The 25602-nt window shown below is 45.3% G+C and overlaps 1 protein-coding gene across 10 annotated transcripts in view; it reads left to right on the top strand.

Moving 5' to 3' along the window:
- KTN1 (kinectin 1) overlaps window positions 1-25279 on the top strand; it is an 82035-nt gene extending 56756 nt beyond the window's left edge. For 4 of the 10 annotated variants that reach the window (XM_064715877.1, XM_064715872.1, XM_064715873.1 and 1 more), the window contains 20 exons: window positions 1286-1323; window positions 1790-1880; window positions 1984-2061; window positions 2914-2951; window positions 3608-3698; window positions 3872-3940; window positions 4289-4326; window positions 5244-5334; window positions 7237-7323; window positions 9113-9202; window positions 10211-10291; window positions 11240-11329; window positions 11413-11505; window positions 13040-13111; window positions 13554-13637; window positions 13826-13909; window positions 16127-16210; window positions 17492-17584; window positions 23289-23408; window positions 24788-25279. In XM_064715877.1, the coding sequence (XP_064571947.1) occupies window positions 1286-1323; window positions 1790-1880; window positions 1984-2061; window positions 2914-2951; window positions 3608-3698; window positions 3872-3940; window positions 4289-4326; window positions 5244-5334; window positions 7237-7323; window positions 9113-9202; window positions 10211-10291; window positions 11240-11329; window positions 11413-11505; window positions 13040-13111; window positions 13554-13637; window positions 13826-13909; window positions 16127-16210; window positions 17492-17584; window positions 23289-23393 (1497 nt within the window). In that variant the 3' untranslated portion in view covers window positions 23394-23408; window positions 24788-25279. The remainder of the gene's footprint in view (window positions 1-1285; window positions 1324-1789; window positions 1881-1983; window positions 2062-2913; window positions 2952-3607; window positions 3699-3871; window positions 3941-4288; window positions 4327-5243; window positions 5335-7236; window positions 7324-9112; window positions 9203-10210; window positions 10292-11239; window positions 11330-11412; window positions 11506-13039; window positions 13112-13553; window positions 13638-13825; window positions 13910-16126; window positions 16211-17491; window positions 17585-23288; window positions 23409-24787) is intronic. The other 6 variants (XM_064715880.1, XM_064715875.1, XM_064715879.1 and 3 more) reach the window with 3 other exon arrangements.
- The last annotated feature ends 323 nt before the right edge of the window (window positions 25280-25602 follow it).

The raw sequence follows: 25602 nt of genomic DNA, 5'->3' as shown, positions 1-25602 counted from the left end.
CCTCTGGAAGCCTGAGCTTTTTGGGCTTTTAGTATAAAATTTGGCAATAATTGCTATAGCTTAATGCATTGCAACATCAGCTCTGCCTGGGCACACTGTCCCTGGAGTAAACATGAAACCCCTGGGGCATCCTTGGGGGTGACAACTTGGAAATCTCAGGTGCTGAAGTTACTGCTCCTGTCTGGCCTTTCTGTGTTGCTGCAGGCCCAGGTAAACCCAAGACTGTTCATTTTTTTTCCCCAGTGCCCAAAAAGAGTTCAATCTTGGCACAGTCAGTTTTACTTTAGCAGTCAGGAATGCAGGGATGGAAGAGAATGGGTTTTTTTGGCATGATTGCTGTCTGGCATCCAAAGCAAGGGAAGCCCACGTTTCCTCAGGGAGCCCATTCTGCAGGCAGCTCAGTGCATTGTGCTGTCAGGAAATGTGCTTGTTTGTGTGGGTTGTGATTTTGGTCTGCACTCTTTTCAGTCCCTTTAGCTACATTCCAACATGTCACCCCCTGCTCAGTGTTAGAGTTTTGTCCTTTTTAGGCAAAGCTTCACAGGATTGTGTTTGTGTCTTGGGCTTTTCCTCCAAAGCAAATTTCCAGGAACTGAGGGGGTTGTTTGTGTGTATTTCCTTCCCTGGAACTATCAGAGCCCAGAAAAAATTGCAGTTTAGGTTTGCTGTTTCTGGAATGCTCTGTGAGGGATGCTTGCTCCAAAAGTGATGTATCTGTGCACATTTTGGTCTCCTGCAAGCAGAAGGGAGATTTTTGGGAATGTCTGAAACTCCTGCTGTGTTGTGGTAGAGGATTGACAGATTACCACTGTCAGGCTTTCACACAGCATTCAAAAGTAACATTCCCACTAAATCTTACATCTCCAATCCACATTCAGCCTTAGAATGGGAATTTAAGGGAGTGCTGACTTTTCAGAGACCCAAAAAGCATTTCCTTATGCAAAGCTCTCAGTGGCCAGGGATGATCTCTGTGGTTGGAGCTGCAGTTGACAGTGGGGTGGTGGTCACACTCACACTCTGCTTCTTCTCCGTGTCTCCTGTGGGCCTGTTTGTTGTTGCCATTTGCACTCCTTCCTTTGCTGCTCTGGAAGTCACATTTTAAATGTGGGGAATGTAAATAGTTGGAGACACTTGGTGCCTTGTAATTAAAAAAGTGCATTTGTGCTTACTGCAATAAATGGTGCCTCTTTTGAAAGGAAAAATGATAATTTTCCTCTGTGTTTCTTCGTAGAGCAATTTTTAGTATTTATGTGCATTGAACTGAAGTGTTGATTATTTTCCTTAGGTGACAATAACATCCCAAGTTAAAGAACTTCAGACTCTGTAAGTGCAAGTTGCTAATTCTGGTTTGCCCTGTGCACCCCTTACTGACCCCTTAAATTCAAGTCAGGATGGAGGGATGTGGGCAAGGCATGGTGTGAAACCTGCTTGGGTAACACCTGAGCTGTAGGGGTGGGGAAATGATCATTCAGTCCCTTATATCCGCAGCTGGGGAGGGGCAGGGAAATATTTTTGCGTGAGGAGAGCACAGATTTGTGAAACCTCTGCACTGTGTCAGCACAGAGTTTGCTTTCACCTAATGAGCAGTGCCACTGATCAAGGGCATCTCCTGCTAACCCAGGCTGGAGTGGAAGTGCTCCCACATTGGTTTTTAGTAGGTGAACTGTGCTCGTGCCTTTGATCACAGATGCTGCCTTTGTTAGGTGCTGTAAGTCACAGGATGTTTTATTTCCAGGTGGATGAAAGAGCAAAGGGTTTATGCTGTGTTTGTCTGTGTTCAATGGCACAGGTTGAAGGGGAAGGAAAAGCAGGTGAAAACCATGGAGGCCTTATTGGAAGAGAAGGAGAAAGAGATTGTTAAGAAAGGAGAATGTCTGCAGGTAAGCTGCTTTAATATTCTGAAGGGAAATAAGTTCTGTTGCAGCTTGTCTGCCTGGGAAAAATAAAGCCACACTTCTAACTTTGCTTTTTATCTATCCAAAGGGTCAGAAGGATACAATTGCACAATTAACCAGTAAAGTGCAGGAGCTGGAACAACAGAACCTGCAACAACTCCAACAGGTACAGCCTGCAGAGTGGATGTGGTTTGGGAGTGCTGCTTGGTTGAACAGGAAACTGTTTTTTTCTCCTCTACCTCACACAGAGGATTTGCATTGGCTTCAGCTTAGAGATGTTTTAAATGCAACTTGACTAAGCTGTTTATAATGCAGAGAGCCCACTAGTTCAGCTGTGTTCATCCAAAGCAGGTTTTACATGGCTAGCAGGTTCTGGGAGGTTTTAACTGGGATGATACTGTGCATAAAGAGGAGCTTTGGTGATCTGAAAGCCTTGGAGCTCACAGGCAGCCCCAGCTGTGTCCCAGCCACCTCCTTGCCAGGCTGGAGCAGCATCTCTGCAGGGCTCTGGTCATGCAGGAGCTTTGGCTGTAACTGAGTGTACCAGCATCTCTTGAAATGGTCAGGCTGTGCTGTGACTCCTTCCTGCCTTTCCCTGGGGCTGGAATATTTTGGCTTTTGATTTCCTGCACTGAACTTGAGAGCAGACAACTGGACAACCTCGAAGCCAGGTGTTACTTAATGGAAGAATTTTTCCAATAAGGTGCTATTCTGGCTCAGTTTGGATTTTTGTTGATGGTAAAAGGAGGAGGCTGAGTTGGACTTTTATTTTGGGTGGATGTCTAGACACAGGCATTTATCCCAGGGGGAAGATGGAATGGAGAGCAGTTGGCTGGTGTGAAGTTTGGGATGCTTGGTGTAAGCTCTGTTTCTGAAATCCATTATGTGATTAGATATTCTTGGAGCAATGCCTGATGCAAAATTCCTGGTATTTCTTTGGCAAGTGTCTTGCAAGCTGTGTGCTGCTGTTCATTTGAAAACTGTGCCATCAAAATGAGACTGGGAATTACTTTTTCAGGTCCCTGCTGCACCCCAAGTCCAGGACGTGGAGAACCTGTGAGTATGCAGAGTGGCACTTCCTCAAGTGCCTGCTGGGAATATGCACTGAGTTTATCTCCAGCTGGAATGTTTGAATCGCTGTCAGGAATTTCACGGGCTTTGCTAAAATAAGCTGTTAGTGCTGGTGGCTGCTGCCATGCCTGGTGTCCCTGCCCTGAGCTGCTCTCACACTGGGAATGTGCACCCAGGGCTCTGTTAACCAGTGGAGTTGCTGCTGCTCGTGTCTGGTGCTCATTCCTCCTGCTGTTCAGCATGTTGGAGGTTGCAGTGCCTGTGGCGCAGTCGGTGGCAGCAGCGAACAGATCTGGTTTGTGCCATTTTCAGGCTGAGATGCAATAGCCAATTCAAAACTCCTGTTTTATGGAGAAATGCTGCCAGGCTTTCCTCTGCTTTGTCTGGCTGCTCCAAGGCAGAGGAAGGTTGTGTGAGACTGTGCCAGGAGGGGATCTGTCTGCAAAGCAGCTCCTGGGCTGTGCTGCTCTCCCAGCAGAGCTGGGGCACAGCCTGTGTGTGGTACCTGAGGCAGCCTCAACACACTAAATGTATTTATCTCCTGCTGCACAAACTGCCCCACTGTGAGTGGCTGTCCCTTCTTAGCATAAATTCTTTAGCATTTTTTCCCTACTTTAACCCTTTCTCCTTACTTTCTGCAGGTTGAAAGGGGAAGAAGAACAAATGAAGAAGTTGAAAGCTTTGGTGGAAGAAAAAGAGAGAGAAATTGCAAACCAAGTCAAACAGTTACAGGTAAAGTTTTTATAGAAACACCTTATCTTGAGAAGTGTGTATCTATATATATACACAGAGTGTGTATATATGTGAGTGTATATCTCTCTATATAAATTATAATATCTCTATTTATACATATCTACACATATACATATCTATTTATACATATATTGCCTTTTTTCTTTCAACAGGATGTGCAAAAAGAAAACGAATCTTTCAAAGCTCAAATACAGGAATTAAAGCAGGAGAACTGCAAACAGGTACAGCTTCCAATTGCAGTGTTACTGAGAGAAGTCAAAAGTGGGTGGTGGTAGCTTGCATGGATGGCATGGAAAACCAGGAGTTGTACTGCCCATGGAAATCCAGGGGCACCTTTAGGGGTTGGGTTGTACTGAGCCAGCTTTTCTGGCTGTTGCATATCTGTTCCTGCTTCCTTTTATCATATGGATTTGCAGCCTTATGCTCTTTCTTATGCCTGCTGTGTTCCTGGCCAGAAGAGGCTGCACAGGATTCCCTCAAGGGCCCAGAGTGCAGCAGTGCCTGTGAACAAGGCAGATCCTGGTCTCTGCTGCTGCTCTGCTCCTAACACATCTCTGATCTCTTTGTAGGCATCTCTGGCTGTCCAAAGTGAGGAGCTTCTACAAGTGTGAGTACTGCCAGGTTGCTGAATGCATTAGAGAATTGATTCAGTTCACTTAATTGCTCAGGAAATTTAGAAATAAATGCCAAATGTACAATATCAGAGGATGTGAAGTGGCCAGTAAAAAAGAAATAAATTAAATTACTGTCTCATAGAAGTTGAGCATGGGAGATTCTGCTCACACTGTAATCCTCAGGTGTAATCTCCTGCAGACAGACAGTGCTGGCAGTGTGTTGTGCCCACCATAGAAGCAAGCCTTGATTGATGTTATTTTGAATGCATGCCAGCTCAGCTTATGGCTGAAGAGTTGAATGTTGGGGTTTCAAGCAAAAGTGACAGGCTTTTTTCTTGGAACTTCATCTTAGCAGAGGGTTGTTCCTATTACAAAATCATCTGGAAATCTCTTCCAGGGAAAACCTCAGGGGTAAAAGTGTGTTATAATGTGGGGCTGAAGCACATTAAATAACTAAGTGGAAGCTAATGCTATATTGTGCTAAGCAAATTGCCACTGTCATGCATTTTTAGCTGGCTGAATTATTTGTCTTTCAAGTTAAATGACTTACAAATTGTGGATTAGGTGCTTGAGAGGGAACACTCATCCAGCAGGCAGTGCCTGTTCTGTGGTGCTGTACTGGCGTGGGCTGGCTGACTCTACCCTCAGCTAATGTGTTGCCTTTCCATGGCCCTGCTAAATGTGTGCAGCTGCCTGTTGTAGGCAAACAACAGCTTTACAATGGGTTTGCTCAGGCTGAGTGCTTCAGGGAGCAGTGGGAAGCAGAAAATGCTGCCAAGTCAGTGAAAACAGCTTTTCAGAGAGAGCTGAAAAGGGAAGGCAAGTTAGTGTGTGGGAAAGGGTGTCAGTGCTTCACTGGGAATTTCTTCAATGTCTCCTGACTTGTTTGTGGTTCCCTTTGTTAATTCAGGGTTGCAGGCAAAGAGAAGGAAATTGCCAATCTCCAGAGCGAGCTCGCCTCTCAGAGAGATGCTTTTGAGCAGCAGAGGAAAAAGAACAACGTAAGGAAATTCTTCCCCCACCACTCCAGAAAAACCCCCAAAACAACCAAACCTGTGTTCCCAGCACTCCTTGAGGCCTGGGGCATTTTGCAGAGAGTGTTTCTGACAGCTGTATGGTGTCCCTGGGTGCTCCTTTCCTCTTGGGAGTGACTCAGCACACCTGACTTCCCTGCTCAGAGTTGTGGCAGCTCCTGGATTTGTTGATTGGATGAGAGGAGGGAGATTTGCTAGGGGACACATCCCACAGCAAGTTCTTGGATTTGGATTCGAACCTGGTTAACCCTGTTCAGAAACATGTCCTTTGCCAAGGGCAGGGAGGGTGGGAGGAGGAAAGGGGCTGAGCTGTGACACAGTTCTGGTCCTTGTGTGGGACATGGGGCAGGAATCACCTTCAGGGTGCTCAGATCTGGCTCTTCCCATTCCTGAGAGTGGCTAATCCTGATCTTCCAAAGGAAGTGAAGGACTGAGCCTTCCTGCACAGCAGCTGCTGATGGTGCAGTCTGGGTTCTTTGTAGATGGAATTAAAGATTTTATCTTCCATCACAGAGCTGTGGAGTTACTTCCTTGTAATGCATTACCTGTGCAGGGCAGGGGAGTGTTATCTTTTAAGTTATATGGAAGAAAGTTAAAATAGAGGGTGTTCATCTCACCTGTCCCTCTTTGATACCCTGTAAAATGCAATGAGTACCAGACAATAAGCTTTGTTTTATAATAGACAATCTAAGGAAAATGCACAAGGAAAATGTTGAGAATTTTTGAGCAAGGAGTGCTGTTTAAGAGCTGAAATAAAGTAGAGAAAGAGGCTAAGTAGTCTCAGCAGACAGAGGAACTGGAAAGGTGAAACAGAAAGTTTGTTTCCTGCAGAATCGCAAGTTCTGAATATCCTTTGTGCTGCAGGCAAAGTCTGGCTGCTGCTAAAGGCAGACCAGGCCTGTAGGTCCCAGCTTTTTCTCAGTTTTATCCAGTGTTGTGTTTATATCCTGTGAACAGCCCTTAGGATTGTGGGCTAATAGAAGTGGTAAAGTAAAATTAGTGTAGGTGCTTGCTAGGCTTTTGATGAATTCAAAATGCAACCTTTCCAAAATAACCCTTTGCTAAAGGAGATTTGCTCTGAGGGTTGGAAAAAATGAAATCTAAATCCCAAGCACTGTAATCTCCTTGCTGCAAGGCCCCACCATCCTTCAGAGGAGCTGTGAGGTGCTCTTAGAAGAGCTCTCAGGCTCTCACTGGTTGTGTTGACATCTTGTGGAGTACACGTTTGATGACCTCGCCAAGAAAGACACAGGAGGGTGGCACCGTGGCCTTCCCACGTGGGTCTGGGATGTGCTCACCTCTTCTGAGATCCCAGAGCCTCCCAGGAGGGCTGCTGAGCACCAAACCAGCTCTCTGTGGGTGTAGTGGACAGAGCTGCAAACCCTGAGCTGTGCGTTCCCAAAATCGGCGCCGGGTTTGGGCTGGGGTGTAAATGTGCACACCTCCATGTCTCCTGGGTCCATGCTGGGTTCTGCACTGCAACATGCCTAACACTCTGTTGTGTAATCTGTGGTTTGGTGTCTGTGTTCCTCACTACTTTTGAAAACTTCCCTCTTTTCTTCTTACAAGTGCAGTCAAAGTGTGGGGTCGCTGTAGTGATAATGCTCTGCAGTAACACTTGCATCAGTTTTGGACATGGGACAGGTTGGGCAGAAATTGGCATTTTTTCCCTCCCACTTTTCATTCAGACTCTTTGAACATCACACTTGTTTTTGCTAGTGTATGTCATACTCCCCAGCAAAATCACCTTGCAGTAACCAGCATTTAAATGCAAATGGTGGAATGTAATGGGAAATATTTCTCTGAAGTAAAAGCACAAACAGTTTAAATATTGGCTGAACTGAAATCATTCTTTCTAAAAATGATTAGGACCTTCGGGAGAAAAACTGGGAAGCAATGGAAGCATTGGCATCAACTGAAAAATTGCTGCAGGACAAAGTGAACAAGACTGCCAAGGTTGTAATGTTGACTGCTAGAAATGATGCATTAAGCTAGAAGCAGATCTGCAGCTGGTTCTTTAAGTGAAATGGAGACATTTAACTTTTACTGCAGTTTAAGTATAACCTCTTCTGAGTGATCATTCATATACTTTCACCTCTGCTTCTTCCTGTTGTCTTTAGGTTGTTTGTTTGGTTTTTTTTTGAATGGTTAGTTTGTGGGCATGCTGACTTTTGATTTCTGTTTGCATAATTGTTAGAGCTGTTGTGAAAATTGGTTTTGAGTTGTGGGGAGCTCCAGATAAAAAGCTGTGCTGGTGAGCAACCTGCTTTCTTCTAGTGGGCTTTGGCTGTGCTTGAACAGATCTGTTGGACCTGGGAAGAACCAGGACTAAATTACTATTATTATTAAAATATTTGGGAGCTTCTCAGAAAATTCTCACCACAGCTGTGAATTTCCTTCTTTGAAGGCACGTGAAGCTTGATAGGGAATATTGGACCAATGTTCAGAATGATCTGGGATGTGACTTGCTTGTGTTTGCCATGGGCCTGATTCAGTGTTCATTGCCACTGTGCAGAACTCAAAAAGAAAAAGCATCCAACTCACCCTAAGGGCAGCAGCCAGGAGCAGAGGAGCTCTGCTTTGGGGTTGTGTGTCTGTTCTGGAGCTGTCTCTGTGCTGGCAGGACCTGTCCCTGCTCTCACTGTGTGCTAATGCTTGCCTGCTTTCTCCTGCAGCTGGAAGATCTCAGCAAAGCCTTTTGCCCCTTGGTGGTGGCTCCTAAATTGCTGCCAGCTAACCCCCAGCACAGCCTCACCACCCAATGTCTCCTGTCTGTTTCTGTCTCTGAATCTCAGCCTGCTCACGCCACCGATCCCTTGCAGCAGAGGAACTCAGAGCACCACTGATGTCGAAGGGAAAAACAATCCTAAATTATCAGTGGAGGATTTTGGCTGAAAGCTGCCCTTCTGTGCAGTGTTTCAGGCTCTCCACGTTTAAGTTTAAGTGAGAGCCTGAGTGTTGTATGGCTAAACTAACCCAATCTGCCACGAGCACAGCGAGCACATGTCCTGTGGCTGCTCTGCTTTTAATGTCAAATACATGGAAGGGCAGATCTGTGGTGCCTGTGGCTCTGGGTATTTATATTTGCAGAGAACTCACAAAAAACACCTGGAGATTGTCACACAGCTCTAATAATTATCTCCCATTGCATCCAGGGTTGGGAAGAGAGGATGTAAGTGGCTTCCTCTTACGTATTTAAAAATAATGTTTGAAAATCTTACTTTCTTGGCCTGGTTCAAATGTGCGTTAACACAAAGTTTCCTTTTGATTTTAATTCTCTGTTTCCAAAGTGATGACGTTATCTTACGGTGATTTTTTTCACACCTTACATTATCTTAAAAGTACAGATTAGAAAATAAAAATAGTTGATTGACTAAACTATTTGATTTTGAGCTCACTTCACTTGAGTGGCAGGGCTGGTGCTATCTGTGGATGCAGTTACTCAGCACAGTGCAGTTTGTGTTGTGGACAAGTGAACAATGGTGTAATTTCTGTACAAACAGGCTAGATTGGAGGAGAACTGCAGAAAATAAAAGCTTAAGTGAGAGCAAATGCAAAGGCCAAATTCTGAAGCAATTTGGTGCCCATTTCTGAAGCAATTTACTGCAATTTTAGAGACTGTAGCTCCTTTCTCACTTAGAAAAAGACCTCCTGGGTTAAGTAAATTGCTGTAGGCAGAGGAGAGGCTGTTGCCAGGTCGGTGAGTGAGGTCCCCAATGTCACCTGTGCCCTTCTCTTGCTTTAGGAGAAGCAGCAGCACTTGGAGGCTGCCGAGGTGGAGACGCGCCAGCTCCTCCAGAAGCTCTTCCCCAAAGTCTCTCTTCCTTCCAACATGGTAAGAGAAGTGGATCTGTTTAACCTCCTGCTGGGGTCAGGGAGCTCTGCTCCTGCTGGGCTGGGCACTCCTGGGGTGTTTCCTCACAGCCCCTCTGTCCCAGGGTTTTGCAGTGGGGTCAGAGTGGCTCTCGCTGGTGATGCCTGTACTTGCACAGGGAAGCAAAGCTGTGGATGGGTTGCTTCAAGAAGTGTTAAAAGAGCAAAATAAAAGTTGTTATCTTGTGGGTTTTATGCCCCAACATCTGATTTACCTGTTTGTGTTACCTTGTGTCTCACTGAGATAATAAATTTTCAGGGATGGATAATGCCTGCTGTGTGTGCTCAGTGGCACAATGGGATCTCTGTATTCCCAACCTTTCCAGAGGAGCTGCAGTGCCTCAGTGACACTTAATACAATTTATGGAGGGTTTATTTTGTTCCCAAGCACTGATTTCCAATTTTATAGTTTATATTTTTGGTGACTTTCAGTGATTTTTGGTGAATTTCAGTGATTTTTCAGGGGAAATGCCCTGGGTTCTTGGGGTTCAGATGGGGTGAATGACATCATGTGAGTCTGGAAACATGGGTGCATTTCATTTATAACTCCTAGAGGTTTTGAATATTTGTATTTAAAATTGTTCCCAAATGTGCTAAAGTAAGTGTCCTGATATAAAAGGACTTTCTGTAAGGTTATAAAATAAGTTTTTAGAGTTATACAGCATCTGCTTGAAGTGCTCAGGGATTTGGGGGAAGATTCCTTTGAATCTTCAAATGCTTTTGCAGAGCCCTGACACTTGCAGGGAGTCCTGTGTCACCCAGCTGCATTTCAGCTCCTCCAGGCCCCCCTGAGCTGTGTGTGTCTCATCACCTCGTGCTGCTGGGCTGCTGCCAGCTGTGTGTGCCTGAGCAACAACCATGGGGCTGTGTGTGAGCTCCAGGGCCTTGGGACACTGCTCCCTCAGCAGTGGGGAGGGAAATGGCCTGAGGAGAGCTTGTTCTCAGCCTAAACTGAATGGTTTCCCAACAGAGCCACAGTGAGTGGATATGTGGGTTTGAGAAGATGGCTAAAGAATACCTAAGAGAGGCTTCAGGATCTGAAGATGTCAAGGTAGGCACAAAGGATGGACAGCTGATGTGTGGGGTAATGGATTTGTCCAGGATAAATATTGAAAATTGTGCTGTGGGTTGGGAAGTTCAGGTTCTCAGAGAAGTCACAAGAAAATTATTTTATATTAATTCTAGAATGGTTTGGGTTAGAGATCATCCAGTTCCAGCCCCTCTGCCTTGGCCAGGTTGTTCAAGCCTCATCCACCCTGGCCTTGAACACTTGCAGAGATGAGTCAGCCACAGCTTCTCTGGGCAACCTGCTGTTCAGATATTCACAGAAATGTATTTGCATCTTTGCTAAGTACCTTGTGGAATTGTGAGCTCATCAAATTGAAAATCCCATTGTCCTTTTTTAAGTAATGGGTTTTTTTTACAGTAACTCAAAGTTTATGACTGAGTGTCACAGACATTTTTTATGAAAAATCCTTTCCTTAGGATTTTTCCTCCTGAGAAGCTGGGAGGCCTCAGGAACAAGATGTAAACATTGATTATCTGCTGCTGTGGAATGCAACAGGTGCATCTGTGATTGGCCCATGTTGATTGCTTTTTATTAATGGCCAATCACAGTCAGCTGGCTCAGACTCTCTATCCAAGACACAAACCTTTGTTATCATTCCTTCTGATTCTATTCTTAGCTGACCTTCTGATGAAATCTTTTCTTCTATTCTTCTAGTATAGTTTTAATATAATATATATTATAAAATAATAAATCAGCCTTCTGAAACATGGAGTCAGATCCTCATCTCTTCCCTCATCCAAGAACCTCTGTGAACACGGTCACAACTGAGTATTAAGAGTTGTAGGTGAACACTGCACTTGCTGTTATTTTTTTGTGGGTTGGAAAGACACAACTGCCCAGGAGTGATACCAGCTTGTTGAAATAAGATGAATAGAACTGAAATGCATCCACTGAGATGTGACTCTTGTGGTGCCTTTCCTCCTTTGCCAGGCTATGGAGCAGAAGTTGAAGGAGGCTGAGGAAATGCACATCCTGCTGCAGCTGGAGTGTGAGAAATACAAATCTGTTCTGGCAGAGACAGTAAGTGGGATGCCTGGTCACCTCTGTGATGTTCCAGCTGCCTTTCTTCTGTTCTGAGCTTTCAAATCCCTCTCTCTTCTTAGGAGGGGATTTTACAAAGGCTACAGAGGAGTGTGGAAGAGGAAGAAAGCAAATGGAAGATAAAAGTTGAAGAATCACAGAAGGAACTTAAACAGGTATTTCTGAAGTTGTTTTTTTTTTCCTCAGCAGCCAGGCAGGCTCTGCTTGAAGTCACAGAGGGTGTCTGAGCTCTGTGAAGGCAGGTGTGGAACAGTCCTGGCTGCCTGGTTTGATGTGTGCATGGCCAGGGGATGAAAAAGGTGAAGTCTGCAACAAGTATAATAGAAATGATTCCTCATATCAATGGTGTTCTGGTGCTCTGATACTTTGCTTCATGTAAAGGCTGGGTTTCCACTTTTGAAGGAATGTATTTTCACAAAAAGAGACAGAAAAATTGAGGATTTGTTGATATCTTTAGATTTATGTCACTATTTCTCTTGCCATTTTTACAGAAGCAAGAAAAACAAACAGCACAGGTATAAAGACTTTGACCATTATGATAAATCTGTGTCACAGAATCACAGAATGGTTTGGGTTGGAAGGGACCTTAAATCCCACCCAGTTCCACCCCCTGCCATGGCAGGGACACCTTCCACTATCCCAGGGTGCTCCCAGCCCTGTCCAACCTGGCCTTGGATAATTCCAGGGGTGGGGAGTCCTTTGCAGATGCTGCAGGAAGCAGCCAAATAATAAATAATAATATTAATGCTGATGGGATAGGAAGCCAAAGATTGACTGTACAAGTGTCCCATTAATGTGCCCAGAAATATAAGTTTTTCTGATCCTGGTAACTTGGACTCTGTTTTTATTGAGCACATAGGTTTTTTTCTGAGTATATTTGTGAGCAGATATGGGCTCTTTGTGCTAAAATTGAAGTATCATAGAATCATAACAGTTTTCTGAAAGCTGTTAAAGTGCTGCTCAATCCATTATGGTCAACTAATTACACTTGAAATTGCCTGCAAAGCTTTCCTTTTAGGAAGGCTCTGTTGATAGCAAAAGTGGGAAGAAAAAGGGCTTTTATGTTTATTTTCTAATCTAGAATTAAAGTAGGTCAAACAGCTTTTTTTAAAAAAAGTAATTTCTAAAGTATCTGTGCTTTGTAAATTTGAGTGGCACTGTGTGAGCCTGGCACAAACAGCTGATTTATAAACATCTTGTTTGAGGGGCTTATAAAGGCTGTCAGATCTGGAACTATAATGTGCTGCCATCTGCTGCACTTACACAGCCCCAAATAAGACTAAAAATGCTGGGTTTGGGTACATGGATGGTGAATACTCCCAGTCTGGGAAGGATATTTTCCTTACCATGGCTAATGGACAACTGGATTAGTGCTTCTATTCCAAATCTTTCAGCCATGTGGGCTCTAAGTATGTCAGAGAACTTGGGCTGGGAATAGATAGGAATGGTGTAGACTCAGTAAATTGAATTATTTGAGTGAGCATCTTATTTTATTCAGCCACTCTGATTTCATCCTTAATATTTTTAGGATAAAATATTTAGATATTTAGGATTAAATATTATAGATAATTTCTACAACAGTATTATAGATAATTTTTACAATATTATAGATAATTTCTTTGTGTATTTATGCAGAGTTTGTCTCAGACCAACCTAACTAAATATTTTTATTTTTCCCCCAAACTGCAGATACATTCTGTGGTCACTTCCTTGCAGCACGAGGTGGAGAGGTTAAAGGAAGAAAACAAAGAAGTTGAAACTGTAGGTGCAGGTGGTTTTTTCTTCTTGTCTTTGAAGCCTTCTGTTGTTGAAGCACAGTTTAGGCTTGTGCTGTAAATCTGAACTTCTCCCAGCCTGTGCTGCAGTTTAACCTGAGCCTTTGGGGCAGGGTTTTTAAAAGGCAGAGAAGCTGGAAAGTTGTTCTGGTTTTTACTTCTGTACTCACCCACTGGGGCTCTTTCTTGGGAGACTGAGCAGTTCACTGCTTATTGACAATCATGGGCTTGATACTTTCTCTTTTTATCTTATTTTTGATGTTTAAATCCATGCAATTGCTGGGCTTGAAATGCTCTCAAAACATCATGGAATATTTGATAGAAATTTACAGCCAATTATAAGCAAATAATCAAGCCAATAATCAAGCAAATGATGCTGCAAGAAAACACTGGAAACATCTGATTTAACTCTGTTTTTCTGTTTCTAGCTTAAAAAAGAGAGAGAACATTTGGAAAGTGAACTAGAAAAGGCAGAAATAGAACGATCCACTTATGTTTCAGAAGTCAGAGAGGTAAACACAATTGTCCAAGCTGTATTTTTTTTTTTCCTTTTGATTACCAGTTGCCTGGCAAACTAACCTAGTGCTTAGCCCCTGTGGCTGAGGAGTTTGTGTGCTTGTGACCTTAGGCTAATAACTGAGCAGAAGAGAACGGGCATACTAAGGAGACAAATCCTAAAAAACTCTAAACTTCATTTCAGCTCAAAGATCTCTTGACTGAATTGCAGAAAAAACTTGATGATTCATATTCTGAAGCAGTAAGACAGAATGAAGAGTTAAATTTGGTAAGAAGCTTGTTGGGCACAAACGAGGCTCCCAGCATACACCTGAAGCGGAGACTTATTTCAAATCCTGTCTGTTCTGCTAACCTCTTCAGCCTGATATTTTTGTCCATTGAAATCATTTATGTAGTCTGACTTTTACAATTTGTCTCTTTTCTCTGCTCCTAACAATAGCATGTCTGGTTCTTAAGACTTTTTCCCCAAGTCTGTAAGACTTTCATTCCTGAAACTTCTTGAGAAGATTTGCAGTGTAGGCATATGCAGCAGCAAATGTAATGTCCTTGGAGCAACAAAAGTGGTGCTCTCATCAGTTTAACTGCAGGATTATTCTCCTCTGGTGGATTTTTTCCCCCCGCCAAAGCTTTTGAGGATGCAGCAGTGCTATCCCTGCTCTGTGCAGAGCCTTTTCCATCCTGCTCTGTATGAACAGAAATTGGCCAGACCCAAAGTTGGATGAATTCAGAGTATTCAGCCATTCAGCTGCTGACACCCTGCTGTGGCTGAATGGCTGTGCTGGCTTGGTGCTTGCATGTGTCACAGCCTGTTTGGCTGGAAATGCTTCCAGCCAATAATGCTCCTATAGCAGCTTTCTCAAGAAGGACTTTGATTAACAGGATGGACCTAAGGATGCATGGTTTTCCATTTTGAGCCCTTTCCCTTCTCACTTGTTTCAGTGACCTGTTTTTTAAGGCTGCAGGAGCAGTCAGAGCCTTCCTCTGCTTGTGTTTGGCCAGTGCTTTCCTGCTTTTGAGGCAGAATTAGGGAGGGTTGTCCCTGTCACCGTGTCTGTGGGATGATGGGACAGCCAGGCTACTGCCGCTGATGGAACTGGGCTGAAATAGCTGATTTAGAAAAGTCACCACCACCACAGTAACAATGTGCTTAAGATAATGGTACACTAGCCTCAGCAAGCAAAGCCTCTCATTCTGAAAGCAAGGAAAATGGGAATTGAATGCATATCTGGGAGTTAATCAGCAAACACCAACCTCTTTGAGGCAACAATTTATTATGTCTGTGCACAACAAAAGCTCAAAAAGCTGAGCTCCCTGCTAGGGCAGCTTGAGTGCAGTGTGCTGTGCTGGTGGGAGTGTGAGAATGTGTTAAACAACCAGCTCCATGCAGCTGCCTCAGGAATGCTGTCCTATTCCTGAGGAATACAAATTGTGGGGTTTCAGAATGGGTTCCCCACTATTTAAAAGGTAAGCAAGTGAAAATGCAGAGGAGCTTCACCAAAATGTGTAAGTCCAGCACTCACCAGCCCAGGTGCTCCAAAAGGGGGAAAGCCTTCCAAGGGTGAGACAAACACAGTGTGTAGGTTTGGAGTCAGTAAAAATTCAGGGCTCTGAGTAGCCCATTGTTCCCTCCTTTAATCTCCTGCTGGCTTGCAGGAAGATTGACAGCAGGAATAGTGAACATTAGCACAGCACACTTGAGAGGCACAAATCCAACAAAATTGGCACTCGAGCTCCTTGTTAGCACTTCTGTTTGAGGCTCAAGCCTCAAGTGCTCTGGCTGGTTCTGTGTGCTGTATTGAAGAGCAATCAAAATATCCTTTAAAAAAAACTGTGTATCCTTTGGAAAGGCTGCAGTTTAAGTACTGACTGCAGCCAGTACAAAGTATTCATCCCTCTTGACTGAAATAGTTTCACTATTTTGGATTGAATCTAAACACAATCGACAAGTTAATATCCCCCTGTCAGTGATTCATGCCTTGATGTGCCATTAACAGACTGGTTAAGTCAACATAGTTGTAGTAAGTGGTGCTTTATTAAGATGATAAGTAGAGCTTTTTAGTTTGTTCAGCAGTAGAGAGACTGTTTAGCCTGCTCCTAGCAAGATGACAATCTTCATTTTTGCATATTTGCTGTGAATTAAGTTGGAGTCTGGGCTGACTCCCTTGATAAGGATGCTGAGTGGAGAGGCTGATGCTCCTCCTGGAATGGAGTTGAAAAGTTGAAACCACTCATAAGGAAGCCAATGCCAACCATGTTTTTGTCTTCTGCAGTTTCCATTCTTTACCTTTATCTTTACAGATGGAGTCTCTCTTCCTTGACTGTCCTGGTAAACCTCATCATACATGTGCACTAATCCCCTGTGTGCAGTAATTGTTAGTAAATCTGACTCCCTTTGCAGTCCATGTGCACTGGGTTAATCCCTGGGACAGACAGAGGAGATCTGTGTGTGGGAGTGGAACTGATTTGCTTGCTTACTCTTTTGCAGCTGAAAACACAGCTAAATGAAACACTATCAAAACTCAAAGTTGATCAAAATGAGAGAGAAAAAGTAGCTGGTGACTTGCCCAAGGTAAGCAGAGACCCTTAGCAGTTACACATATAATGTCTGTAGTTTTGCAGTGCTGGAAATGATGATTTGTGACTTGATTTGAGCTGGTGGGTGTCTTGCTCCACTGGCTGGGACAGTAAGAGCTCTACCTGCACGTCAGAAAGGCATGAAACTGCAGCTAAAATGAAATGATGAAATGATAAAACTGCTAAAAGCTCTTGTTTAATCATCCTTCTTGAAAGAGTCCCCTGTTCATGATAATTTTATGCCAATAGGTACAAGTGGTGATTTGTGGCTGACAATTCTTTATTTAAAGGAAACCCCAGCCTAATAAAAAGCCCATCCCACAGCCCTCCACCCACACTACTGGTTTTTAAACATAGTCTCAAATGGTAGAGGGCTGCAAGCTGCTTTACAAAGTATCTGCCTTTTTGCACATGGTGATATATGCACTTTAACCCAGAAAACGGCAAATCCTAAAAGTTGGATCTGTGCAAGTGTGATGGGACAAAGAGCTGGGTTTCCTGTGCTTTTCCTCAATGACAAGATGGATTGGAGTGGAAAAGCTTGGAGCATGAGAGGTCTCAGTGCTGTCTGTCAGTCCAGAAACAAAGGTGTCATGGGAGGATTGGTAAATGGAGACAGGAATAGCCTGTGGAGTGCTGGGCTCTGGCTCCAGGCTCTGCAACACCTTGTTCCTCCAGGATAGTTTCAAATTGGGCTGAATTCTTCCAGAGTTGGAGTGGGAAATGCTGTTGGGGGAGCACATTTTGTCCTGGACAGGGATAGATGGTCACAAAAGCACTGGGGGAGGTGGGAAGCTAAAGGAAACCTGCTGTAATAAAGAATTTAAAACATATTGCTCTGGATAGTTGTTTTGGGTGTTGAATACAAAGCCAGCTGTGCTGATGTCCATGGTTCATGGGGTTAGGATTTTGGAGACCTGCACTCCTGCTCTTGTGAGATTTACTGCATGATTTTTACCTGATAACCTGATGTGGGACTATTAAAGCTTCCCTGTAGGATTGCTCTCAGGTGCAGACAGGCTGACATGGAACATGCTGATTGTGAGGAGAATGTCAGTCTTGGCAAATGGGTTGGTCCCTGGAGCAAATCTGGCATAAAACAGATTTCCTGGCATAATCTGGCATAAAACAGAAATCTTTAGACAGAGCTAAAGATCTCTGGTGCTCTCAGGGAGATGGAGCTTTGCTAATTGTTGTGCCTTCCCTGTTTCTTCCTTCCTTTTTTTTTTTTTGTTTTAAATATGTCTTTTTTTTTTATCCTGTCTTTCCCTTGCAGGCCCAGGAGTCTTTGGCAGCTCTGGAGAGAGAGATTGGGAAGGTTTTTGGGGATGCCAATGTTATTGAAAACAGCGACGTTTGCACAGACTCGGTGAGTGATTCCTGGAGCTCTTGCTCAGGGGCCACTCATCTCAAAGTGGCAGCTTTGGGAAGTGAGGCCCAGCAGAGGAACAGGATGTTTGGGTGACTGGGGCTTTATCCAGTGCTGCAGCTTGCCAGGGTGTCAAGGATTCACTGGGAATTTTGCTGCTGTCTGGATTGTGACCTCCTTCCTGTGCCTCAGATTTGCAAAAAGGGAGGGAGGAATTCTGGGCTTTTGGTGGGTTTTTTGTTTGGTTTGGGCAAAAGTGGGGATATCCCCAGATTTGTCCCTTCAAGAAGGGAAAAGGGAAGCCAAAAATAACTCTGCTGATGACTAATTGGGCTGAAAACACTGTGGGGTTGGACCTTCTGACATCAGTAATGCCAAAAAAAAGCAGTCTTGCACAATCTGTAACACTCAGAGATTCTCATGCCAGAACATGGTTCCTTCTGCTCCTCTGCAGCTGTGGCTAAGAGCCAGAACTTGATTTCAGCTGGAATTTGTGTTGATCTTGATGTGGCCCAGCAGCAAAATGTTGCTAAGATGAGTTTCAGCCCTGGATGCTGTGGGTGGGTGACTCTGCAGGCTGGAGGTGTTCCTGTATCCTCCAGCAGGGACATTCCAGCTTTAGGGGCTGGAACTGGGGGGCTCCCCTGAGCTTGTGGGTTGCTGTGAGCACGGCTGGGTGTGGATCTGGTCCTCAGAGCATTGCCCTAAAGACACCACCTGCACAGGGGCTGGGGCTTTGTCACTGCTTTTTCCATCTCTGACAAACAGAGCTTTCACACCAGCCCTGGAACAGCTTTCCAGAGGGCACTTGGGAAGGCTGAAGGAGATTCTCTCCCAGCTCAGTGGTGTCAATGCAGCTCATTTTCCCCATTTTCTTCTGAGACGAAGGACCTGCTGTCATTTGAGGGGCAGAGGAGCACTTGCTGATAGCACAAATAATTTATATCAGCTCCTTTTAGCTGCTGAACCTAAGTGGCTTCATCAGCTGTGAGAGGAAGCTCGGGGTCCTCTGAGGAGAGCTGCAGGAAAGCCTTTGCAGTCATCAGTAGGAATGAAATGGCTTTTCCAGGCTCATCACTCCTGGATGCTGATGGACCCTGTGCTGGGCTCACCATGGCTGAGCCAGAGATGCAGCTGGGCCTGGGAGATGATTCCTGCAGGATGGGAGAGCTGCTGAGCCCTCCCAGGGGAGGCCAGGGGTTTTGGTGCTGATGCCTTGTGAAGGCTGACCTAGAACAGAGACTGGACAGGGCTAAAGAATAAAGCAGGGATTTATTAAAAGGCCTCAATGGATCCACCTTGGGCAGCACAGGAGCCCAGCCAGGGCTGCACCCAAGATGAGCCAAAATGGTCACAAAATGGAGAACTGGTCACAGGGTCTCTCATGTGACGGTGTTCACAGAGGTCCAAAGATGAGGGAAGAGACGAGGATCTGACTCCATGTTTCAGAAGGCTTGATTTATTATTTTATTATATATATTATATTAAAACTATACTAAAAAAATAGAAGAAAAGATTTCATCAGAAGGCTGGCTAAGAAAAGAAAAAGAAAAAATTATAACAAAGATTTGTGGTTCGGACAGAGTCCGAGCCAGCTGACTGTGATTAATTTTTAATTAGAAACAACCAACATGGACCAATCACAGATGCACCTGTTGCATTCCACAGCAGGAGATAATCATTGTTTACATTTTGTTCCTGAGGCCTCTCAGCTTCTCAGGAGGAAAAATCCTAAGGAAAAGATTTTACATAAAAGATGTGTGTGACACTCTCACTTTGGTCAGTTCTGCTCCATTTGCATATTGGTGTTCATTGTCCCATTCCAGCTTTAGCCCATGCAGTCCCATCCTGCTTGTTTTTCTCTCTTCAGTCCATTTTATTTATGTTCTTGGGCTGAGATTTGGATCATTTGTCCTTGGTGCCCAGCTGGAGCAGGAATTGTTTTGTCTCCCTGCTCTGTGCACAGAGCTCACCATCCCTGATATGGAGCCCAGACCCACACACTAAAGCAGCACAGTACCTGAAAAACAGAAAAGCCAAAACCTGAGGCATCAGTGCCAGTCAGGAGCTGTGTCCCTGTCTGCAGCAGCTGGAGAAAAGCCCCCCTCAAACCAATGCCAGCTCTGTGTGCTGTGCCTTCATGGCTTATCCATGGGGACAGCAGTGCCATCAGCTGTGCCATCAGAGCCATCAGCCATGGCATCTGTGGCTGGTGGCTCTGGGCAGCCCTCCTGAGCTGGGCTGTCACCAGATGTGCCCTGTGGTGGCCCAGATGTGCTTGTTTGGTTTAATTGCCTTACCTTACAAAACCCCTGTGGCCCTCTCATTGCTCTGCTCTTGCTGCACATTGTGAGCCCAGGCTTCTGCCAGAATATCCATGGCTTTATTCTAAAGAGGAGTGTGGAAAAACAGTCCTAATAAACCTGCAATTAAGCTTTCATTAGTAAAAATACATTAATTGTCTAAGCAGCACTCTTGACAGGTAGCCATTGGCAGAGGCTGGAATTAGAACATTATCTTTTCTCCAAGCCTTTTCTGCTGCCTTTTTTTTTTTCCTCTTTTTGAGGGGAGAAAAGGAAACTGTCTCCCCAGAAGCCTAAAAACCCAGCTGAAAATAGCTCTGAGATCAAAAAAGTAAGTCTTCCAGCCACTTCCACCTAGCAACAGTGCCTCTTTTTTTTTTTTTAAATTTTTACTAAGGACCTGAAAACACATGCTCAAAAATGAACATATTTGTTCCTTCTGGGTGCTGGAACCAACCCACAAAATTGAGAAATGATACTTGCATAAACCCTCAAACACACTCAGAGTGTTTTCTTTAGACTCCTTTGCTTTCTATTTAAAAATAGACCATTTGGGGTTTCTAATCAGCTGCTTTGTCACTTATGGGACCAGCTGATGACTAAAGGGGGCTTTTAGTGTGCTTTAAGGAAGTCATTTATATTCAGCAGCTTGCTTAGGCACTGAGCTGATTTTGAGGCTTATGTGCAATGTAATGTGCTTTTCCCCCAGTCTCAGTGCAGAGCAGTCCATCACTGGGAACTGGGAATGCCAAATGTGTGAAACAGCCAAGGGGAATCTGTCCAGACTGCTCAGCTCCTCCTGTAGCTGCTGGGTCTGAAATCACAGGGGCTTCCACACTGCCATCCTCTTCCTCTCTTCATCCTCATCTCCCAGAGAAGTGGATCACAGAATCCCAGACTGCTTTGGGTTGGAAGGGACCTTAAGGACCATCCAGTTCCAACCCTATACCATGGGCAGGGACACCTTCCACTATCCCAAGGTGCTCCAAGCCCTGTCCAGCCTGGCCTGGAGCACTGCCAGGGATCCAGGGGCAGCCCCAGCTTCTCTGGGCAGCCTGTGCAGGGCCTCAGCATCCTCACAGGGGAGGATTTATTCTGTTTATCTGCCCTAAATATGTCCCCTCTTTCCCCCAGGTCATGGAGAGCACAGGGCTGGGGCTCAGCAGTGTGAGGCAGCTGTGCACCCCTGGGTTAGCAGGGGCTGCAGGAGCACTGTGCTGAGCCCAAATCCATTGGGATCTGGTCAGGATTGGCCCCAGGAGGATTGGGGATGTGTCTGTAATTCATGAGTGAGCACTGCCTGGCATTGGTGAGGCCACAGAACAGAAGGGAGACGCAGTAAATGAGGCAGGGAGGGAGGAGCTGTTCCCAGAGGGGCTGGGAGGGCACTGGGGGCTCCTTCCTTGCTCCTGCTGGCTCTGTGCTGCTGCCCAGGCTGCCTCACTGCTGCTCAGAGCTGGATTAATTCATCTGTTGGCTGCTAATTGCCTTTACCCTTCCACTGCCATCAGGCTGTGTGACACTGCTAAGCCAAGTCTCAGCCCTGACAGACCTGGTTTTCTGCTTTAATAGGGTAAAACAGGTTAAGGCTGCCCTAATACAGATCCCAGTGATTTTCTTACAGTAGACAAATGTTTACCAGTTGCACAGGAGTAAGAGCTTTGCTGTAGATTGTTTTGTTCTCTTGTCTGAGCCCAGAGTCGTTCCTGTAATGCTGCAGGTGCTTGAGTTTGATTTACTGCTCATTTTGCATTTCCAGCCAAATGGGAGCAGGGAAAATGGCCCTCTCTGAACTCCCTCTAATTTCCCTGGAGCTCTGGGGAGAGATTTGCACCCACATTATGCATCAGTCTCATTCTGTGGGTAACACCAGAGTGGGGCTGATGGATGCTGAGAGCTGCAGACACCTCTGTGCCCCTGTGGAGAATTGGGTACTTCTGCAGTGCTGACACCATGGCACAGTTGCTTATTTTAGCTGTTAAATTTCAAGGAAAAGCTCTCCTGCAGGTGATCTGCATGTCTGTGTTCTGGGCTGAATAAGGAGCAGTAAGGTGGGTGTGTGTTGGATGTGGAGTGCTCTGTGCATCTCTGCAGGAGTTAATCAATAAATATAATAAAACAGGGGTTAATTGATCAATAAATATGTAATAAAACAGGGATTACACAGCACTGTTAGCCCAGGCTGACAGGCAGGGAGGCAGGAAGGGGAGAGTTCATCTTCAGCTGTGACACTTCCTGATTAAGAAACTGTTGAATTCTTAGAAAAAAACCCAAACATTTATTTTTGTTTCAAAACACAAGCTCAGCATTTTCATTTCAGCACAGGAAGCATTTTAGCTCGTGGTAGCTTTCATTTTTCCTGTTTTCATTTTCTCCCTGTTTTCTGGTGCTGGCCAGTGGGAATTTCCCAGGGCTTTGGAGCAGAGGGTGAATCTGTGGGTGGGGAAGGGTGTGGAACTGCAGGCAGATGTTCCACAGCTGGAACTTGGGCTGGGGTGTTGGGTTCTGCTGAGGACACCTCCCTCAGCTCCTCAGTCACACCCAGGCCTTGGTGGTGCAGGAGTTTGGCTGCTCCAGCTCTGGGCTCAGGAGTGGTGAAGGCTGAGCTAGAACAGAGACTGGACAGAGTTAAACAATAAAGTAGGGATTTATTAAAAGGCCTCAATGCCTCCACCTTGGGCAGCACCAGAGCCCAGCCAGGGCTGCACCCAGGATGAACCAAAATGGCCACAAAATGGACAACTGGTCATGGGGTCTCTGACTTTGATAAGTTCTGCTCCATTTGCATATTGGAGTTAATTGTTCAGTTACAGCTTTAGCCCCTGCAGTCCCACCCTGCTTGTTTTTCTCTCTCCAGCCCACGGGGTTTGTGCTCTGGGGCTGAGATTTGGGTCATTTGTCCTTGGTGCCCAGCTGGAGCAGGAATTGTTTTGTCTCCCTGCTCTGTGCACAGAGCTCACCATCCCCTCATGTGAACCCCAGACCCACACACTAAAGCAGCACAGAGCCTGAAAAATAGAAAAGTTAAACTCTGAGGCATCAGCTGTGCACCCTGGCCTGTGTTATAAACCACATTTCTAGGAGCTCAGCCAGGCTGGTGGAGAAATAACCTTTGGGGCTGGATCAGCTGTGGGTACCTGCACAATTCCTGGAGCAGGGAGGGCTGGAGTCCCAGGCAGTGGGGTAGGGGCTGGATGTGCAGGTGATTCCCTGAACAGGAAAAGGGCTCCTTGACTTTGAGCCTTGTTCTCCTTACACATGGCCATAACCCTCTGACTGACAAGAATTGTTCCCTTCTGCACCACGAGTTGTAATTTTATACAGAGGATCTAATTCTGGGCTTTCTTGGTAATTAGATTGTAAATGAGTTTTTAATGATTTTTTTTTCTTCCTTCTTCCAGGAATTGAGTGATAAAAGGAGAAATGTGGTGGTGAATCTCACCCAGGATGTGGGTCACCTCAAGAAGCTGCTGGTGTCAGTAAGCCAAATGCTGTCAAAGGGATGAGGACACTACAGCCAGGTGGGTGTGGGCAGTGACCCCCAGTTCAGCTGCTGGGAGGGACACTGCTGTGTTATGGTGGGGCTTTGTTCAGATTAACAGCTCTCATGTCAGAATATGAGGCTTTTTACAATCAGTGAATTATTAAGGTGGGAAAAGCCTTCTGAGACTGAGTCCAGCATTTCCCCAGCTCTGCCAAGGCCAGCACTGACCATGTCCCCAAGTGCCACATCCAGGGATGGAGGTTCCATCACTGCTCTGTTCTAATGCCTGACCCTGCTGACACTTCCAGTGAAGAATCTTTTCCTAATACTCATCCAAATTTCACATGCAAATCATAAAAAGCTCCTGGTAGGCACTGGATTTGTTCCTCTCTGGATGCCAGTTAGTTGAGACTGATCTTCTGTCCCTCATGTAGGGAGGTAATTCCACCCCTTGGTTGCCCCAAGTTTTGTTCTCCCAGAGCCTTTTTTTCTCTTTGTTTGCCCCACCAGCAAACTGTCTGCACTCCCGTGCTCTGATTGGGATGGAGGATATGAAATAACCCACAGCAGTGGCTGGGAGTGCCTGAACATCAGCCTGTCATGAGCTCTTAATCAGTTACAGACATGTGGACTAGGCTTTCATTTTAATGCTCCAGCTTGGAAACCTGGTGATTCACAGAATTCACAGAATCACTGGCTTGGAAGAGAACTTCAAGGTCATTGAGTCCAACCCAGCCCCAACATCTGAACTCAGCCCTGGCACCCAGAGCCACATCCAGGCTTTGTTAAACACACCCAGGGATGGGGACTGCACCACCTCCCTGGGCAGCCATTCCAGAACTTTCTCACCCTTTCTGTGAAACACTTTTCCTGCTATCCAGCCTGTATTTCCCTTGGCACAGCTGGAGGCTGTGTGCTCTGGCTGTGTCAGTCCCTGCAGACAGGGCCCAGCCCCAGCTGAGCACAGGCACCTTCACCTTTCAGGAGTTGCAGATAAAGTCAAACAACCCAGAGTGAGCTGAAGGTTGGATAAGCTCAAGACACTGAGCTGTTTAAGGAAGCTGATGCAGATTTGGGTCTGAACTGGGAACTGCAGCACTCACTGAGGAGTGTCAGAGCTGCCTTTCACCTGCTGAGGATGGGATTTGTTGCATTCCTGGTTCAGGAGCTTTTTGTGCTCCTGCCTTTGTAAAGCAGGGGCAGCAGAGCTGGCAGAGGGTGCCTGGGTGTCCAGGAGGGAGGGAGGGAGGTGCTGCTGCACCTTGGCTGCTCTGGGAGGCTGCTCCTGCTCAGCTCCACCACCCAGGCTCATTCCCTGGGCTTCCTCATGGGCTGACACCAAAGAAATGCAGGCAAGGTGCTGGAATTGTGAATTATTCTAACCCTCTGACCTGGTGATTTGTGTTTCTCTTGCAGAGTGAAATCACGGGGGAATCGTTCATTTGAGGATAGCAGAAGGCATTGTATTATATTTTGCCAAATTAAAGCCTTATTTATGTTTTCACCCTTTCTACTTCGTCAGAAACACTGAACAGAGTTTTGTCTTTTCTAATCCTTGTTAGACTACTGATTTAAAGAAAAAAACCCCAACTCTGTAGACACCTCCAGAGTTTAGTTTTATAATAAAAACAAACCTGTTTGGATAATTAGACCTTTACATTCCTGGAGAGACAGTAAACACATAATCTTTTATCTTATTTTGCTCAATAAAACTTGTTCAGAAAATTCCAACATGGTAAAGTCACCAGTGGGAAATGACATTTTAATACTGATGTTGTACACTGTTTTACTTAATTACATTTTTGGGATTAGCTGCCTCTGACTTCAACCTCAAGTAAACACTCCTTTTTTTTTTCTTTTTTTTTTTTTTGGTTGCTAATGTAATCAGTTTTTGTAATGGTGTCAGCAAATAAAGGGATGCTATTATTCAAGGTGTTCCTGCTCTCTTCTTTCAAGTGAGTTTGGATGACTCAGGTGAGGTTTCCACCTCTCCCCTCCCCAAAATGAGCATCAGGCTGTGCTTGTTTTTGGGCAGAGGAGGAGGCAGCAAGTTTTAAAAAAGACAAGAAATCCCCATCACAGTGTCATGTAAATTGTGGTTCTGTGCCATTTGTTGTTTTTGGGAAAGATGAGGGAGTGCCAGGGGGAGGAACAGCTGGAATCACTGGAACAGCTGGAATCACTGGATGTGACAAAGCCAGTGGTGAGCAGAGTGTGTTCCTCTGCCCCAA

The sequence above is a fragment of the Zonotrichia leucophrys genome, chromosome 5, assembly GCF_028769735.1.
Source record: "Zonotrichia leucophrys gambelii isolate GWCS_2022_RI chromosome 5, RI_Zleu_2.0, whole genome shotgun sequence".
Classification (NCBI taxonomy): Eukaryota; Metazoa; Chordata; class Aves; order Passeriformes; family Passerellidae; genus Zonotrichia; species Zonotrichia leucophrys.
The sequence above is the reverse complement of the archived record's forward strand: the minus strand, read 5'-3'. Positions and strand labels throughout refer to the sequence as shown.